Consider the following 17,171-nt stretch of genomic DNA (forward strand, 5'->3'; position numbering starts at 1 on the left):
AGCCGGAGGAAAAGCTGGGCCCCAACTCGCGCAATATGCAACGCATTCTTGGCTTAACCAAGCTAAGCCTGGCCATTTTTCACTTTGTAGCAAAACTGAATAGAAAAAGCTGTTTTCGGTTCATGTGGGCCACCTTCTCTAGAACTTTTCATACAGGCATTGCCGGCACTCATTTGTAAATGCGTATGAGACTTTCTTGATATTAGAAGTGGCAGCACCCTTTGTATGGCCTTTAATGTGTCGCATAGGGAGGGAGGCATGTTAATAATACGCTCATGAATACTTGATGTTGATGTCTGTCGAACTAAGAAGCGCTCTCTGTCTTAGCTGTTGCTTTTGACCTCACTGACATGTAAACTGAAATACAGTGGAACCCCGATTATGCAACTTTGAGGGGACCACCTAAAACCGTCCTATAATCCGGGTGTCGTATAATTGAAGAACTAATAACTAAGGTAGTGACGACACTCAGTATTGGCCAAAAAACAGATTGCCTGAATTACGCCTACAGCACGAACTTGCTCTGCTCCAAGGAAGGTATAAGTTATTAAAAAAAGAAAATGACAACCAAGCATTTAGTTATAAGAGGTGTGAGCAAATCTCTATTGTCACTTTTTTAAAAAATCTGTGATCTTTTTCTGGACGTTTGACCAGCCGCGACGCATCAGCTTCCTTTTGAGAGCTGCAACATCTGTCAGCAAGTCACCGTAATCGTCACATGCACAAACAAACCGCCAAATGTTGTCGACGCTGTGCAACATGCCTGCGTAAGTCGGAATGAATGGACAATTCGAAAACAAGCTCTCTCATTGTGCAGCGATATTATTTCTAGAGCAAGTCACAGAAGAGCGGGGAGAGTGTAAAAGAGTTCGTGGCCACCCTTTTCCAGCTCGTCCACAAGTGCAAATTTGGATCGGAGCTCAACGACAATTTGCGTGACCGCCTGGCGCAGGGATGTATGATGACACTATGCGCCTGCTGGATGAAGCAGATTTGAGGCTTGACGAGGCGCTGAAGATTGTGTCAGCAATGGAAGCTGCCAATGTGGTGCCAAACAGATTATGGGCCAGGGTGGTGAGGTGGCAATAAGTCGCGTAGTGTCAGCGCCGGCATAGTGTTTTCGTTGCGGTGGACCCCATCCATAGAATATCTGCAGATGGATTGGGCAGCAATGTTTGAAAGGCCAGCAATGAGGTCGCCTTGCTCGGATGTGCACAAACAAGAATTCAGCAGTAAAGCAGACATGTGATCTCTGCGCACACCATGTGCACGTCATAATCGACACTGCCGGAGGTGCCACAAAGGCTGTGTCGGAAGACTGCAACTAAGGTGCAGGCACCGTCGGGAACCTCTGGGTTTCAGAAATGGCAATGTTGACTGTTGACTGTTGGCATTGCACAAAACGGTTGAGCAAAAGTTGCCGCCCATTTTCGTTGAGGTTAGGATCCAGGGGAAGCCGGTTAAAATAGAATTGGACACTGGCGCTGTGGTTTCGGTTAATGATGAAACAGAGTTCAAGAGCCGTTTTCCTGGCGTCAGCACAGAGCCACCAGACCTCAAGTTGCAAGGATGTTTTGGTCAGCTTTCGCTAGTTTCGGGCAAAACGATGGTCAACGCGTAGTTCGCGAAAATAGCAGTGAGTTCGTGGTGACAGATGGCACAAGGGCTCTACTTGGGCGAAATTGGGCCAGAGCATTTGACATGCCTTTGGAAGACCTGCCCAAGGTTCACCAGGTGAGCAGTGCAGATGCACTAGTCAGTTGCTATGGCTCACTGTTTACTGGTGGCATTGGGACATTTGGGGGCATGCAGGCAGCATAAAAATATCAGAGGGAACGTGCCCAATATTTTGCAGACCTAGCAATATACCGTTTGCACTGCGTGATTTAGTAGAGGCAGAATTTTTGGCGGCTACAGCGAGAGGGCATCCGGAGTCCTGTTTGGTCATTGGAATGCATTGGCCCATCATGCCAATGCTAAAAATAGATGGTAGGGTCAGGATCAGTGGCTATTTCAAACACAGTCAACAATGCTGCCGTTACTGAAAAGTACCCCGCACTGATGCTGCTGTTACTGAAAAGTACCCCGTACTGAAGCTGGAGGAAATGTGGGTGAAGTTAGCCAGGGGACAGACATTTCCGAAACTAGATCTGCGAGGTGCCTATCAGCAGATAGTTAGATGTTGTGTCAGAAAAGTTAGTTGTTATCCACACACAAAGAGACCTTATCCAATACAACAGGTTGCTGTTTGGTGTGGCTTCAGCCCGAGCCACCTTTCAAATGGAGATGGAGGCGTTACGAAGTTGCGAAGGAATGGTGGTGTACTTTGACAACATCTTTATAACTGGATACATTAGAGAACAGAACCAATGGAACGTGGAGGTAGTGCTGAGAAAAATGCAGGAAGCCAGGTTGAAGCTGAAGTTGAGCCAGTGCTTGTTTTTCCGACCAACTGTGGAATACCTTGGGCACGTCCTTGATGCCGAGGGTCTTCAACTGCCACCTGGCAAGGTTGAGGCAATTCTCAAGGCACCCGAGCCAAATAATGTCAATGAATTGCAGAGCTACTCGGGCCTAATAAATTTCTACCGATTGTGTCGACAACACTCCAGCCCTTGCACGAACTTTTACAGAAGGACAAACCCTGGAAATGAGGTGGAGAGCAAGAGTCAGCCTTTGCCAAAAGCAAGACAAAGCTCACGTCAGCATTAGTGCTGACATCCTACAACATTGCTGCTTCTCGTGTGTTTCGATGCATCGCCTTATGGCAGAGAGAGAGAGCAAATGATAAAGGAAAGGTAGGGAGGTTAACCAGGACTGAGCCCGGTTGGCTACCCTACACTGGGGAAAGGGAAAAGGGGACTGAAAGAATAAAAGAAGAAGAGAAAGTCCACTGGGGATATCGTTCGGTCACTCAGTCCGGGTCACAGACGCTGACTCAGTCCAGTAGCCTTCAAATATCGCAGCAGAGCTTTTGTGGCCTTTCGTAGCTGCGATATGCGAGGCCATGGTCCCAAGATCTTCTTCAAGGTGAACGGTGTTCGGTCTAGCTGATTGAGAGCTGTGCAGAGGTCATGTCTTTCGTTTTGAAAAGATGGGCAGTAGCACAGTAGATGTTCTATAGTTTCCTCGGCACCGCAGGCATTACAGTCGGCGCTATCAGTCATTCCAATCAAAAACGTATACGCATTGGTGAATGCGACGCCCAAGCGTAAGCGGCACAGCATTGTTGCCTCATTTCACTGAAGTCGTGGTAACAGCCGCAGTTGCATAGAGGGGTCGAGGGAATGCAATCGTTATGGCAGGGAGCTGTCTTAGCTCACAGGCTAGAGACCAGGGTAGAATGGCCAATGGCGATCGCATCCAGGTGCCTGACACCTGCAGAAAAGAACTACAGTCGCCTGGAAAAAGAGGCCTTGGCTGTAATATTTGCAGTCACCAAGTTTCACCAGTGTGTTTGGGGTCGCATGTTCAATATTTTTTTCTGACCACAAGCTGTTGTTGAGTCTGTTGGGCCATGATAAGGGTATCCCTCAGCAAAGTTCACCATGGCTGTTGTGCTGGTCTTCGACACTGGCTGCTTACGAGTACTGGATGGCATATCGTAAGAGATCAGAGCTGGCAAATGCCAACAGCCTCAGTCGCCTGCCACTAGCCGGCTGCCCAGAAAAAGAGCTAGTGGTCGGCAAGCTGTTCATGCTGGGAAAAGAGTACCTGACCTTGTTATCATCGGCAGCTGTGTCCTTAGCTACCAGTTGAGACCTTGTGATTGCCACAGTTCGTGAGGCATTGTGGCATGAGAAGGAAACTATCAGGTGGAGACGAATGGATGTCATTTGCAAATCGCATGGATGAGTGCTCAATAACGCAGGGTTTTGTTGTCATGAATTGTCAAGTGGTGGTGCCCACAGCTCTTCAGCAAGCAATACTAAAGGTGTTACATGAGACACACCCTGGCATAGAAAAAATGAAAATGGTCGCAAGGAGTCATGTGTGGTGGCCAGGCTTAGATGCAGACATAGAAACCAAAGTTAACGGCTGCACAAAGTGCCAGGCGTATCAGTGAAATGAAAAACGAACACGGCAGACACTGTGGCCTTTTCCAGGTCTGTGGTCACACCTGTGTGTGGACTTCGGGGGGCCACGGCGAGGCATCTATATTTTAGTCGTGGTTGATGCCTATTCCAAGTTCATGTGCCGCGTCCCTCAGCAACAGCCCCTATATTGTGACTGAGGACTATATTTGCCACCCACGGCTTACCAGATGTAGTAGCAAGTGACAATGGGCCAGTGCTTACAAGCAGCGAATACAAAGAGCTCCTAAACAAAAACGGAGTACGAGTGATGAGAGTACCCCCTACCATCCAGCATCTGATGGTGTGGCTGAGAGAATGGTCCAAACAATAAACAACAAAATGAAGGCCGATGTGCGACACTGACACCAGCATATCAAGAATTTTGTTTAATTACAGAACAACAAAGCACCACCTTACAGGTCGTGCTCCAGCTGAGCAGCTTATGGGCCACCAACTGAAGGCTGTGCTGGATAGGCTGCATCTAGATTTGGGAGTTGGATGCAGTTGCAACAAAAGGAGAGGGCTAACAAGAATGCAAGAACAGGGAGACTACCTCAGCCTGGCACAAGAGTGTGGGCACAAAACTTCAGAACTAGACCACTATGGGTGCCCGCAAATGTTGGCACAGCAACAAGTGTGTCATCCACGTCAGTGATTCTCAAAGATGGCTCCTCATGGGTATGCCATGGTGACCACTTGAGGCTGCAAGCATCAGAAGTATCATGTCAAGATCACTTAACACAGAAAGTTGGGCTAGTTGATGTTGATGATCAGCTGCAGTGCAACCAGGAGGGAATAAGTGAGCCTGACTCCGATTTAGAAATGCAACAACCAGGAATGCTGTGGACAACCGAGATACAACAACCAAGAGTCTCATTGACAACTGAGATGCCCAGTACACAAGAACCAGAGGCAGAAGAATACAGAGGATTGGCAGAATCAGTATGTAACCCAGCAGTCAGCTTGGCATCTTAACCACCGCCACTTAGGAAGTCAACCAGGCAGTGCCATCCAGTCGTGCGCTATTCCCCCTGAAGCTTCAGCTGTCTGTTTCTTTCTTTTTTTGTATAGGAAAGGAGACTGTTACATTGCAGTGCTAGAGCCACTATGAGCCAGTGGTGGCACTGTTCATGGCAGCAACATTGGAACAGGAAGGCAACCAGTGACGAGGGTCAGTCAGTGGCCAACGAGCCAGCTCGAGCGTGCTATGTGTATCAAATAAACGTCGACTTGTTCCTGTTCAGCTTGGTGTCTTCATATCAGTAACAGCAAAACCTTAAATATGCAGTAAGCCAAAGTACATTTGGGCCAGATGCAATCAGTGTCAGTAGATGCAACAAGTGCTAGATGGCCACAAGATTACCCAACAAAGGCATTTCATTTATCTGTATAAACCATTCTCGCATGCAGCGTCCGTCAGCACCACATGAGTGGACATTTTATGATGCCTACAAGTTTTTCTTGGTGTCTGGTGAGACCTTTCATGTTCTTCACTAGAGGTCGCAAACAGGAAGGCAACTTTCTTTGTCTGGCTCATTTCTTGTAATCGCAGAATGTGTCTAGCAATCATGCCATATTTGTGCTTTCAAAAAAAAAAAAAGGTTTTGTTGAAGGGAGGCTTGCTTACAAAAGTGTGTTTTATCATTATAGGACCATGTACGTGATTGACCAGTTTGCGTGTGAGGTGAAGGACCCCTTGGTTGTGGCTCATTGGGCCTGCCTTTCCAGCCCCACGCACAACTCCGTCAAAATCAACATCCTTTCGCAGGGATACGAGACCATGTGTCGGTGAGTCTGTGATTAGGCTAATCCAAGACTAATATAAAGCAGATCTTTCACATCGTGAGAAGCAAATAGAAGTGAAAGGTGCCTCCAACAGTTGTGCGTGACTGTGAATAGAGCGATTCAAAGTACAATTTCAGTCACCTCAATTGGGTTTCATTTCAGAAACTCCAAGACGGATTTGATTACATTTAGGAATAAACACATCACTGCTTGAATTATCAAGTGCCACTTACGAACGTCTACTCTGCAGTGCTGACACAGGCCCTTGATGTAGTATTTTGGTGAACGATATAAAACCACATAGAATGAGTGGTTTCCTCACAAATCCATCTAGTGTTAGTGCAAATCATGAACGCTATGGGCCAGGAATTATTACTTAGTAGCTGCCATCCGCATGAACAATGTTTTTTGCAGCAGTTTATGAAATTGAGACAAATGATTTTGTGACTTAAACATTTATAGGAGCAATTTTGCCCAAAAAGTGAGGCATTGATAGCTATAGCAAAGGGTTAGACAATCACACAAAATAAGGTTTGTAGTATTGTAGGCCACATAAATTGCAGCAAGCATTTGCTTACTAAATAAACAAGCATGGTATCAAGTATGCGCAGACAAACAGATTTCACTCGATGGCCGTGAGCGTTTGCTTTTCAATGCTGGCATAATTAAGGCTGCTATGAATGGGAAGGGAACACCTTGTGCTGCCGCTCGCTTCAATGCATTGCCGAAACTTATGGCATCTTCGGCGGAGGTGCTCTTGCACCATGACAGAACATTGAAAGTTACATGATACACTGGCCGAGTGTCACGTTCCGCTTTATGCCAGATGAACATGTGAGCTACAGGATGCAAGTCAGCTTCACCCTCTGCAGGCGACGTACTGAATTTACAGTTGTCATTTGCAGTTGCCGTGATTTGCAGCAAAATGAATAAGGTCAAGTTTTTATATATGGCCAACGTTTTAAATGGGAGCTGAAGAATGATTTGCGCCATGTGAGGTGTCCTTAGGGTACTGGGATGAGGCTGCAAGCTTTGCTGTGAGCACCTTGCATGCTCTCCAACTTAGCTTGAAGTGCCTTCAAAACTGAAAAGAAACTACAGAAATGAAAGTTGCAGGATCAAATGCAGACCGTGATGCTGCTGCTTCATACCTCATTATTGTTGTTGGATGCCACAACATCAGTGATGAAATTGTCCGCCTTCGGCTGCTGCTCTTGTCGGTGCTCCTGGATAGTGGCGATGATTGCATTGTCTTCACTGTCCAGTGAGCTACCAGGTTCTAGCAGCAAAAGCAGCTCTGTGTGATATGTGGCTTCCATCATAACTTCTTGGTTCAAAATGACGTCCATCTGTATCCATGGGTGTAAGACAGTACCCTAAGCTGTCTTGAATGAAAGTGAAATGAACCTGACTTGCTTTGTGACCTGCTGATACATGCGGTGCAACGGAATTGCACTGAGTGCCACCGTGCCACTGTTGAAATCGATGGTGGAGCGCTGTGCTCGTCTGTCGATCTTGCACTGTCACGCTCCGCAGTGACATGTCGGGACGCACTCTGTGCTTGTTCCAGATGTTCAGCTGTACTACCCCTCGCTGAACATGGCCACCATCTGCATTACTATGAGACAAACGTGCAGAACCATTTGAGTGCACTGAAAATCGCCTGAGCACTGTCAGCCGAAAATGCAGTTAGATTACGTAGCGTCCAACACTAGGTACGCGGAAAGACAGTGTGCATGAAGCCACCAGCCATCTCTGCTAACCCTGGCACCCGCCACAAATAACCTCTTAGGTACCAGCAATTACTAGATGCTAGATTCTGAAGAATAGCAAAGAATGGAACCACCGTCCCGCTTTCATCGCCGCCATCGCAGACACTGACAGCTTCAAGATTGCAATTCATGAAACCTTTTGTTAACATGTTTTCTTTACTTGCTGTAACCTTTTTTGTTTTACTGGGCAAACATTTGTTATTTACCACTCCTTCTTGTAATGCCCTCGAGCCTTAGAAGTGTGCCAACTAAATACTAAATAAATAAATACAGTGCACTAAAACTCTATTACCTGAAAATTGGCCCAAATCGCTAATACATTTCCATGCATGCTGCGGACTGCATATCCATACTAATGTGGCAATGGTGGTACCACCAAATAGAGTGAGCAGTAATGATGTATGTTCTTGAGTTGATTGTCTCTTAACCTCTTTATTACGATAGCAATTATGAGGACACTCGAGGCACATTCACATCATGGGTATCACTGCCGTCGTGATGTCATGGTATTGATGATGCTTGTGCAGTGCTAATGAGCAAAACGAGAACAAGGTGAAAGCAGGAGCCAACATTTCGACATGTGGACTTGTCTTCTTGGACTGTCTTAAACAAGTGGACTGACTTCGCCTTGAAGAAAACAAGTCCACTTGCCGAAACGTTGGCTCCTGCTTCCACCTTGTTCTCGTTTTGCTCATCGTCTTGAATTTCCATCTCCAGTATTTCTTGTGTTTTCCCTGTGCAGTGCGCGTGGGACAAGTTACGTGCAGTGTGTTAGGCTGCAAAAACAATGCCACGACTATCTGCCTGTGCAACGCCATTGCTGGCATTGCACACACAAACACTGGCATTCCTGCTGTGCCACTGTGTGCATATTGTCACGTTGTAGTGACAGTCAAGAGCACAGTAGCAAAACTGTGAATGACGAAACTAACTCTTTACTTGCGACTCTAATCGCAAGTGACATTCAAAGTGCAACGATAGTGGTGAAACACAGTCAGCAGTCGTCAAATCTGATCGGCAGGTCAAGCGCATCGGCTTTTATGCAGGACTCATCGAAGGTTCCTGTGTAATTGCTGGTGCCCGCGTGGCTTCCAGAAAGTACTACTACACAATTCGCATTGTGCATACAATCATATTACGAAAAGCTTGGGGACAACAGCCAAAGGATAGAACTATTGATAACATTCAAGAAATTTCTGGTACATGCAGGCACGTCTTACGCCGAACGATAATAGGTTTGTTTGATTCAGAAAAAAGGTGCACGGCACCACAAACGAAAAGGTGCAGGGGGTGCCTGGCTGCACCCACTCGCTGCGAGGTTCAAGGGTGCAGTGCACTGCGGCGGCACCTTGCCTTGCACCTCATTCAATCGAGCACGGGGGTGCAGGGTGCGCTGCTGCACCTTGGGGAATCGAGGGTCTAGGTGCAGTGCACCGTGAATAGATGCAGAAGGTGCCGAGAAACTTGGCTGAATCGAATAGACCTAATGTTTAACATTTGTTAGCTGGTGAAAAGTGGTGAGTGAAGAAAGATAAAAAAGTATGTGTGTCAATGCCCCCCATCATAAAAGCATTGTCCCGGTGCTAACAACACAACACAAGAGTTTTGCACAAAACAATTAACTACCAAATAACACAGTTTCCCTCCTAAAAAATGTCACTTAACAAATTAATAAACAATTGTAAAACAGCTTAATGTCGAAACACAGCCTAATATCCCTGATAGTTTTTAAACATCAACGATGATTTTCTTGGTCTCGTTAAATGTCATGGCTCTGAAACGATCATTTCAACTGCTGTCCCAACAGATAGCGGTTGATGTTGGCCGGGGTTTTCTAGCTGTGACTCACCAAGCGACATTACTGCTTCAGGTGGGCACCTTCTTACAACAGTAGATGATGTAACTGGTCGGGGGCCGGGTACTAACATATCACGGTTCCAGGTGTGGCCATCATTAAGTTTGTAAGTGTCCTGGCCACAGGTCAATGATGGTGAGCGGGCTTGAGTAGCTCAATGTGCCCTTAGGCACATGACCTGGCAACCTGTTTCGTACTGGCTGACCTGCTCTTAACGGAGCACGCTTCACAGCTCATCGACAGTCAGTGTAGACTTTACTTGCTTGCTGCTTTTGTGCTACTCTGCGGTAGACGGCTTTCATCTCTGCCTGCGGGTCTTGGAAAAACTGATTACTTGGCACTCCTACAGAATCCAGTTTTGTTCTTGGTTGACGGCTGTGCAGAAGGATGGAAGGCTTCAATCTTGTGGTGGCATGTGGCATGAAACGGTAGACACTAAGATATTCAGTGATGGCTTCCTTCAGAGGCTGACTTTATCGTGTACAAACTTGGACGTACACTTTGAGCACCGGATTAAACCTTTCCACTTGGCTGTTAGCTTGCAGTTGATAGAATGCTGAATACGCATGGACGATGGCATGTTTCTTCAGAAAACCATCAAACTCGCATGCTGTAAACTGAAGGCCATGGTCATTCACAATCTCGTTTGGGTATCCTTCCTTGCTGAATATGCTTTACAGAAAGGAGGTCACTGTTGCAGTAATAACTTTTGCCGAGAAGCAAACCTCTGGTCACTTGGTGATGTAATGAATGAGCGTAATGGCAAAGTGACAACCTTTAGGTACATCAGTGAAAGGGCCCACAATATAGATTCCCAACTTCTTCCATGGTGCAGATGGGAATGGCACTGGCTGCAGAAGTGGTGTCACGGGATTTGCAGACTTAGCAACAGCTTGACATGCACCGCAAGATGCAATGGGCAGCTCTACTTGCTTGCACATAGCAGGCCACCAGTATTGCTTGCGTAGTCACTGCTTCGTCCTCGTTATCCCCGGATGAACGGATGAGACTTGTGGGCTGCGTCAAGGAGCCGGCCTATGAGGGATAAAGGTGTAACAAATTGGTCTCCCCATAGCAGGAGGTCTCGAATGACTGAGAGCTCAGTCTGCACTCGGTGAAACGGGTCTGTCTCAGCAGGCAACATCTTTACAGCAGTCACCCACTTTAAGACCTGTTGAAGCAGCGTGTCCTGCAATGTTTCAGCAATGGACTCTGCATGAGTAACGCATGTTGAGACAACACAAACTGCCTCTCCTTTTTCATCCTCCTTCACATGACCTTGGAGCGGCATCCTTGAAAGGGCATTGGCAAGAGTATTCCTGTTACCCTTCTGGAATTCAATTTTATGGTTGTATACAAGCAGTCTAGCGTGCCATCTTGCAGTCCGGAATGGACGGCGACCTACTCCCTTTGTGCTTAGGAGTGTGATAAGAGCCTGGTGGTCAGTGCACAAAGTGAATGGGTGGCCCCAAAGGTACACTCTACAGTCTTCACATGCCCACAAGTAAGCACGGACATCCAGTTCCCCAACAGAGTACTTCTGTTTCTGTGGAGTAAGCCTTTGAGAAGCAAGAGTAATTGTTAGCTGATCATCATCTCTCCTCTGCTGTAACACTGCTTCAAACCCGATGGAATGTGCGTCCGTGGTGACAATGTCTCACAGAGGGTCAAACAGCTGTAAACATCTTGTTGCCAAAGAACTTTTCAGCTGCTTGAAACATGCTCGTTTTGCAGGATTCCAAGTCAACATGGCATTCTTACATAGTAACTCGCAAAGAGGTTCAACAAGCACCATATATTGGGGCACAAAGTTAGCGTAATAGCCGACCATGCTCCAGAATAAGTGTGGGGTACTGATCTCTTTTGGTACTGGTGCAGCCTTGATGGCATCAACGTTACTTTGAAGAGGGTGTATTTTCTGGTGACTGATCACATGACCAAGAAACTCGATTTATTGGACATTGAAAATGCATTTGTCATTTAGTTTCAGTCCAGACTTCGCAGGTTATTGCAAGACATGTTTCCAATTCTTGAAGTGCTCCTCATGCATGCTCCTATGCACAATGACATCATTTAAATAGCACAATGTGTTTTTGCAATTTTGCAAGATAGTGACCATTTTCTTAAAGGCAGACGGTGCAGATGCCAGGCTGAAACAGACGCATTTGAATCTGTACAATCCACTATCGGTTATGAAGGTTGTTAGTTCTCTGCTTTCAGGGCTCAGCAGGACTTGGTGGCATGCAGCTGCTGAATCAAACCTGGAAAAGTACTTTGCACCGTGCAGTTTGCGCAATAGTTCTTCCTTGTGCGGGAGCATAAATTTATCAGTGAGAGTCGCTTTGTTTGGCTTGCGCAGATCAACACCGATTGTTATGTTGCCATTTTTATTCCTCACTACTACAATTGGTGACACCCATTCAGATGTGTCAACCTTTTCTAGCACATCTGCTTGCTCAAGGCAGTGCAGCTCTTCATGTACTGAATCTTTCTCATAAAATGGCAAACGATGTCGTTTAGCAGCAACAGGTGTGATCTTCTCTTATCCTGACCTGTGAACAAAATTTCTAGCCAGTCATAACTTTCCGTCAAGCAAGTTCAAAAATATGCAAAACAATTCAGGGTGCGCCTGCGTAATGTTGGTGCATTGCAGTCACAAACCGTTGATGTGCAGTTGCAGGGCTATGATAGCGTCGATGCCGAAGATGTCAGTGCCTTCCTCGACAACGTAGAAAAGTATCATGGCATGCCGACCCTGAAAGAAGGCCGGTGCCGTGAAAGAGCCCTGCGTGGTTATTTTGCGGTCAGAAAAAATTGTGGTGTCACGGATGTCAGCTGCACAGGACGGCATTTAAATTTTGAATACATAGTGAGTGACAGTATCGAGACAGCAGAACCCGTATCTACGAGGAAGTTTACAGGCACATCTTACACCTGGACTTCTGTATACAGTGGAACCTCGGTTATACGTCCCCCAGTTTTGCGACAACCCAGGTTTTACGATGGATTAGCACAGTTCCGGTGAAGTCCCCATAGAAGCAATGCATTAAAAACCCCAGTTATTCGACGCAATTTTTGTGCCTGGCCTGCGTTATACCATGACCCTTGCAAAGCGTGGGATGGAACAGCGGATGAAAGAAAAGTGCTGTGGGTCTCTTTGCTCTCTCCCCCACCAGCAGCTACCCGCGACGCCCGCCGTGCTGAAATAGCGCCTTTTCTTCTCTACAATAACTTTCTCCCTCTCTTCTCGGCCGCGTCACCTCTCGTCACGTTGGGGAAGCATTTCTCTCCTTCCAGTTTCCCAGCAGCAGATCACCGACAAGGTAGCATGGAGAGGCTTAGGTTTATTGCACGTGTTTCCCACCCAACTGCACAATCCGGCTTCAGCCACTGGATACCGGCTTCATTAAGTGCGTCAAGCAAGGGTACCGGAAGCGGTTAGTGCAGCGTCGGCTAGCGGCTATGGAGCACAGCGAGTCGGAAAAAAAGATCACTGTGCTCGACACCATGCATTTTATTGCCAGTTCGTGGAATGCAGTGTCGCGAAGCACAATCGCTAACTCGTTCAAGCTCTGTGGCTTTCAGCGAGAGACTGCCTCCTCTGCTGGGGATGCAACAACCTTGATGCCGCTCAAGGCCGATGCAGGCTTCGCCGTCAACGATTTCGAGGGTTTAAACCTCACCACGACCTTCGCCGAGTACGTGGAGGCCGACGACAATGTTGTGATCTGCGGTGAGGTGTCGCTGGATGACGCCATCGAGGAGGCTTTGCCTAGTGCCGACACCGCTGCGACATCAGACGAGGACAACGACGACACCACAGATGTCGTGCCTGTGCCTACCACATTCGCCAAGGTGCTACGGCGCATAGACGGCATCCGGAACTTCATCTATTCACGTGACACTGCAGAGGACCTCCTTTTGGATGTTGCCGAACTCGAGCGAAAGCTCTTGCTTCACGGATCAAACAAGGTCCAAAAGAAACTTACCAACTTTTTTTAAAGTTCATGCCGGCTGGCGGGAATCGCGGCAGTGGGCAGTGGAGTGCCGTAAAGGTTTGTTTGAATAAAGCATGATTGGTACCTGTACTCTGGCATTAATTATCGCATTTACTTTTTTGGTAATTTGGGTTTCCAAGACCTGCAGAGTATGTTAGTAGTTTACATTGAAGTTTCTTGTAAATCCATTGCGCGAAATGAGTAGTATATTTATAGGCATAATTTATGTTCGGATTTTACGACACCCGCATTTTACGATGCTTTTTTGCAGTTCCGAGAAAATCGTATAATCGGGGTTCCACTGTATACCCCTGCTCTGTTCTGCTGGCCAAGAAGTAACATGCTAAGGTTGCCGGAAGTACTACAGCTATCGACTTCTTTAACAGCGAGGGCCTACTCGTCTGGCGTACCGCTACTGCAGACATGCTGAAAATGTCCTTGTTCACCGCACTTGTTGCATATTTTTTCTCATGCCTGTAATGCCATAAAATCTGCAAGATGCTGTGAATAACCGCAACGAAAGGAACACTTGTGCTGCGGTGATGGTAATCCTGGTGCTGTGCGCCGTGACGTCTGATGTTTGCCAATTTTTTAATGCTCGCAAATGACTGCAGCTCGCATGAGTATTTCGTGGCTTCTTTGATGTTGTTTGCAATAGTCGGTGCACGTTCAAGAGTGAGTGAAGTTCCTTCTGAAGTAGGCATTCCCAAAGAACATGGTTGCTCGTTTTTGCTACAATCTGTTCCCGAATAAAATCGTCAACCTGCTCAACAAAGTCGCAACTCGATGAAAGTTCATGCAAACCCGTGACAAATGCAGCTGTGGCCTCCTCGGGCTGTTGGGTGTGTTGTCTGAACCGATGCCGCTCCATGATGACGCTTGTTTTTGAAGTAAAGTAAGTGTCCAGCGTAGCCACTGCGGCTTCATGCTTGTTGCTTGTGCTGCATTTGTCTTTTTTCGCTGCATGCGGCATTGATGGTTTGTGTAGCGTAAAATAAAGGGTCCGAGACTGGCAAACCGTTTACTGTTTACACTCTATCTTCTTCTTCTTCTCTTTCTTCACTTCCTCTTCTTCTTTTGACCGAAACATTACATCCTCCGAGTCATTCATTGCCATCCTTCCATGGATGGTAAGGCAATAGGTTACCTACAGTTGTAACTTCTGTTTTGTCTGCTGGTCCTTCAATGTGCACTGACTTCAGTTTACCTTGCTGCTTCACCATTTTGAGGACAACATAAGGGCCCATAAAAGCATTTTTCGAACCATCAAGACCTTTTCGTACTAGCACCGTACCTTCAGGTTGTATGTGGGGCATGTGAGTTGCACGGCATAAGTCGTATTATTTCTTCATTGTACGTTTTTGCCTATTGTATTCCTCTGATGTCTTCTTCCTTTCTGGAATATGGATCTTCCCTGTTATGCCAAGTTTGTAATCTGCTGGTGACCACGTCGTCTTTTGAAAGGCAGCAAACTGAGGGTTACAGCCAAGTCCAGCTGTGTGAGATTGTGATGCCTAACCACTACCTCAAGAGCACGCTTCCATCCTCCACGAAATTCTGCATATACAGAAATGAAGGTGTTCAAATCAAGTATTAGGCGTTCCGTTAGCACATTTCCTTCCTGGTAGTATGATGCTGAAAATCTCAGTGATAACCTTTTCTGCTGCCCACCGTCGGGGGTTCTCGCTGTAGAACGCAGGTTCATTATTAGAGACAATCACCTTGGTGTGTCTGAATGCTTCTCTTTTCATCATTGCAGTCACACTGTTTGCATCTTCTTTTCTGGGTTCAACGGCCACCATTCATGTGCACTGGTACAAAGCCACTATAAAAGATGCGAGTCCAGCGCACACCCTCCCCTTTTCTTTTTGATTTCAGCGAAATCGAGATGAATGACTTTGAAGGGGACATCTGAATGCACAGGAATGGCCATCTAATTTCCTTTTGGGGGGAACTTGGCTTTGATAGTCTCACATTGATGACAAGTCTTGACTTACTCCTCTACATCAGCTTTCATGTTCTTACACGTAAAACGTTTCTGAATCTTTCAGTAGATAGGTCAAAAGCCATCATGCCCTCCTGAGTGTGGACTGTTGTGATAGAGCCGCAATATTTTAGATATGCATCTTTGAGGCAAAACAAACTGTCGATTAATTTTAGCTCTTCAGTGTCTTTCCATACACTTGTGACATGTGCCCCTTGATAGTTGTTTATTGGTGGTTGTACAGTCTTGATAACAGGTCTGCGTCAAGTAGTTTTTCACCAGGTCTGTGGCTAACATCAAAAGTGAACTGCTGAATTTCGCTAATCCATCTTGCCAGTCTTCCGTTCGGTTGTGTAAGGCTCAGAAGGTATCTCATTACTGCTAAGGCCTCCTTTTCCATGGTCGTGTAATTTACTTCAGCTTTTAAAAAGGTGTAGCAGTAATAGCCAATGACTTTTAACTGGTGGCTTCTGTATTGGTTTGAATCTCTATGGTATGACAGTGCTCTTGAGCCATAATTGGACGTGTCAGTGCATAGCTTGAAGGGTTTGGCAAAATCAGGTAATATCACGATTGTATCTGAAGATATTGCGCGCACCAGTTCTTTATATGCATAGTCGCACTCGTTGCTCCACACAAATGAAACTTCCTTTTGCGTAGGTCTTGTAAGACACCTGGATATCGCCACAAAGTCTTTAATGAATGCCCTAAAATGTCCTGCCAGTCCTAAGAACACACACAGTGAGTGAACATCATAGGGCTTGTGCAGCTCCTTGATTCGTTGAATGGACTGTTCCTCTGTCGTCTTCGTGAAGCCATCCAGGACTTTGCCAAGGAACACCACCTTTCTCTGAAAGAATTCGCTTCTTGTTTATCTTTAAGTGTGATTTGCTTTATGCTTCTAGTACATGAGAGACGTGGGAACAGTGCCCTTCCTTGGTACGAGAGTAAATGATGATGTCCTTGACATAGACATTGCAGAAATCTCCTATGAAATCTTTTAAGTACATCGTTCATCATGTGCTGAAACCAAGTGCCCGAGTTCATCCAACTGAATGGCAGACGGTTGTATTCATATATATCAAGTGGCATTATAAATGCTGTGTACTTTGATTTTTTCTGGAGGGGTACCTGCCAGTAACCTTTGCACAAATCGATTCGCGAGAACCATTGGTATCCTCCATTATCATTAATGATGTCGTCAATCAAAGGCATAGGGAATGGATACAGCTCTGTTTAGGTGTTGATTTGCCGATAATCAGTACACAGTCACAGTGAACCATCTTCTTTAGGGTCAATAGTTATGGGAGACGCAAAAGGTGATGTTGAGGGCCTTATTATTTAAGCATTCAACATTTTTTGCAGCTCTTGTTTCAGCCTTGTTTTCTTTTCGTGAGAAATCCTGTAGGCTCTCTTCTGTACAATAGTCGTGTTATGGAGCTCAAATATACTTCAGGTACAGAAGCTGCAGGTGAATATGTATCAAGGCATATAAGTTCGGGAAAAATTGTCCATATGTCATTATCGCATTTGGCAGCCCTCATCTGTGTCGGTGTCTGGACACTTGAAACCAGGAAGTCTAGGGCCACTTCTTTCCAAGAAATGTTGATTCTTAGCTGCTTCATGTTGGGTCTTGACAGTATAAATAAGAATTTAACATCATACATAACCAGCACTTCTACTGTGAAGTCCTCCTCAGCC

General features: G+C 46.2%; 1 protein-coding gene across 5 annotated transcripts in view; it reads left to right on the top strand.

Moving 5' to 3' along the window:
• The window catches only part of MED17 (mediator complex subunit 17), a 251,061-nt gene that overhangs the window by 179,061 nt on the left and 54,829 nt on the right, over positions 1 to 17,171 (top strand). For all 5 annotated transcript variants that reach the window (XM_065438751.1, XM_065438752.2, XM_065438749.2 and 2 more), the window contains one exon: positions 5,727 to 5,864. In XM_065438751.1, coding sequence (XP_065294823.1) covers positions 5,727 to 5,864 — 138 coding nt within the window. The remainder of the gene's footprint in view (positions 1 to 5,726; positions 5,865 to 17,171) is intronic.

This window comes from Dermacentor albipictus, chromosome 7 (assembly GCF_038994185.2).
Source record: "Dermacentor albipictus isolate Rhodes 1998 colony chromosome 7, USDA_Dalb.pri_finalv2, whole genome shotgun sequence".
Taxonomy (NCBI): Eukaryota; Metazoa; Arthropoda; class Arachnida; order Ixodida; family Ixodidae; genus Dermacentor; species Dermacentor albipictus.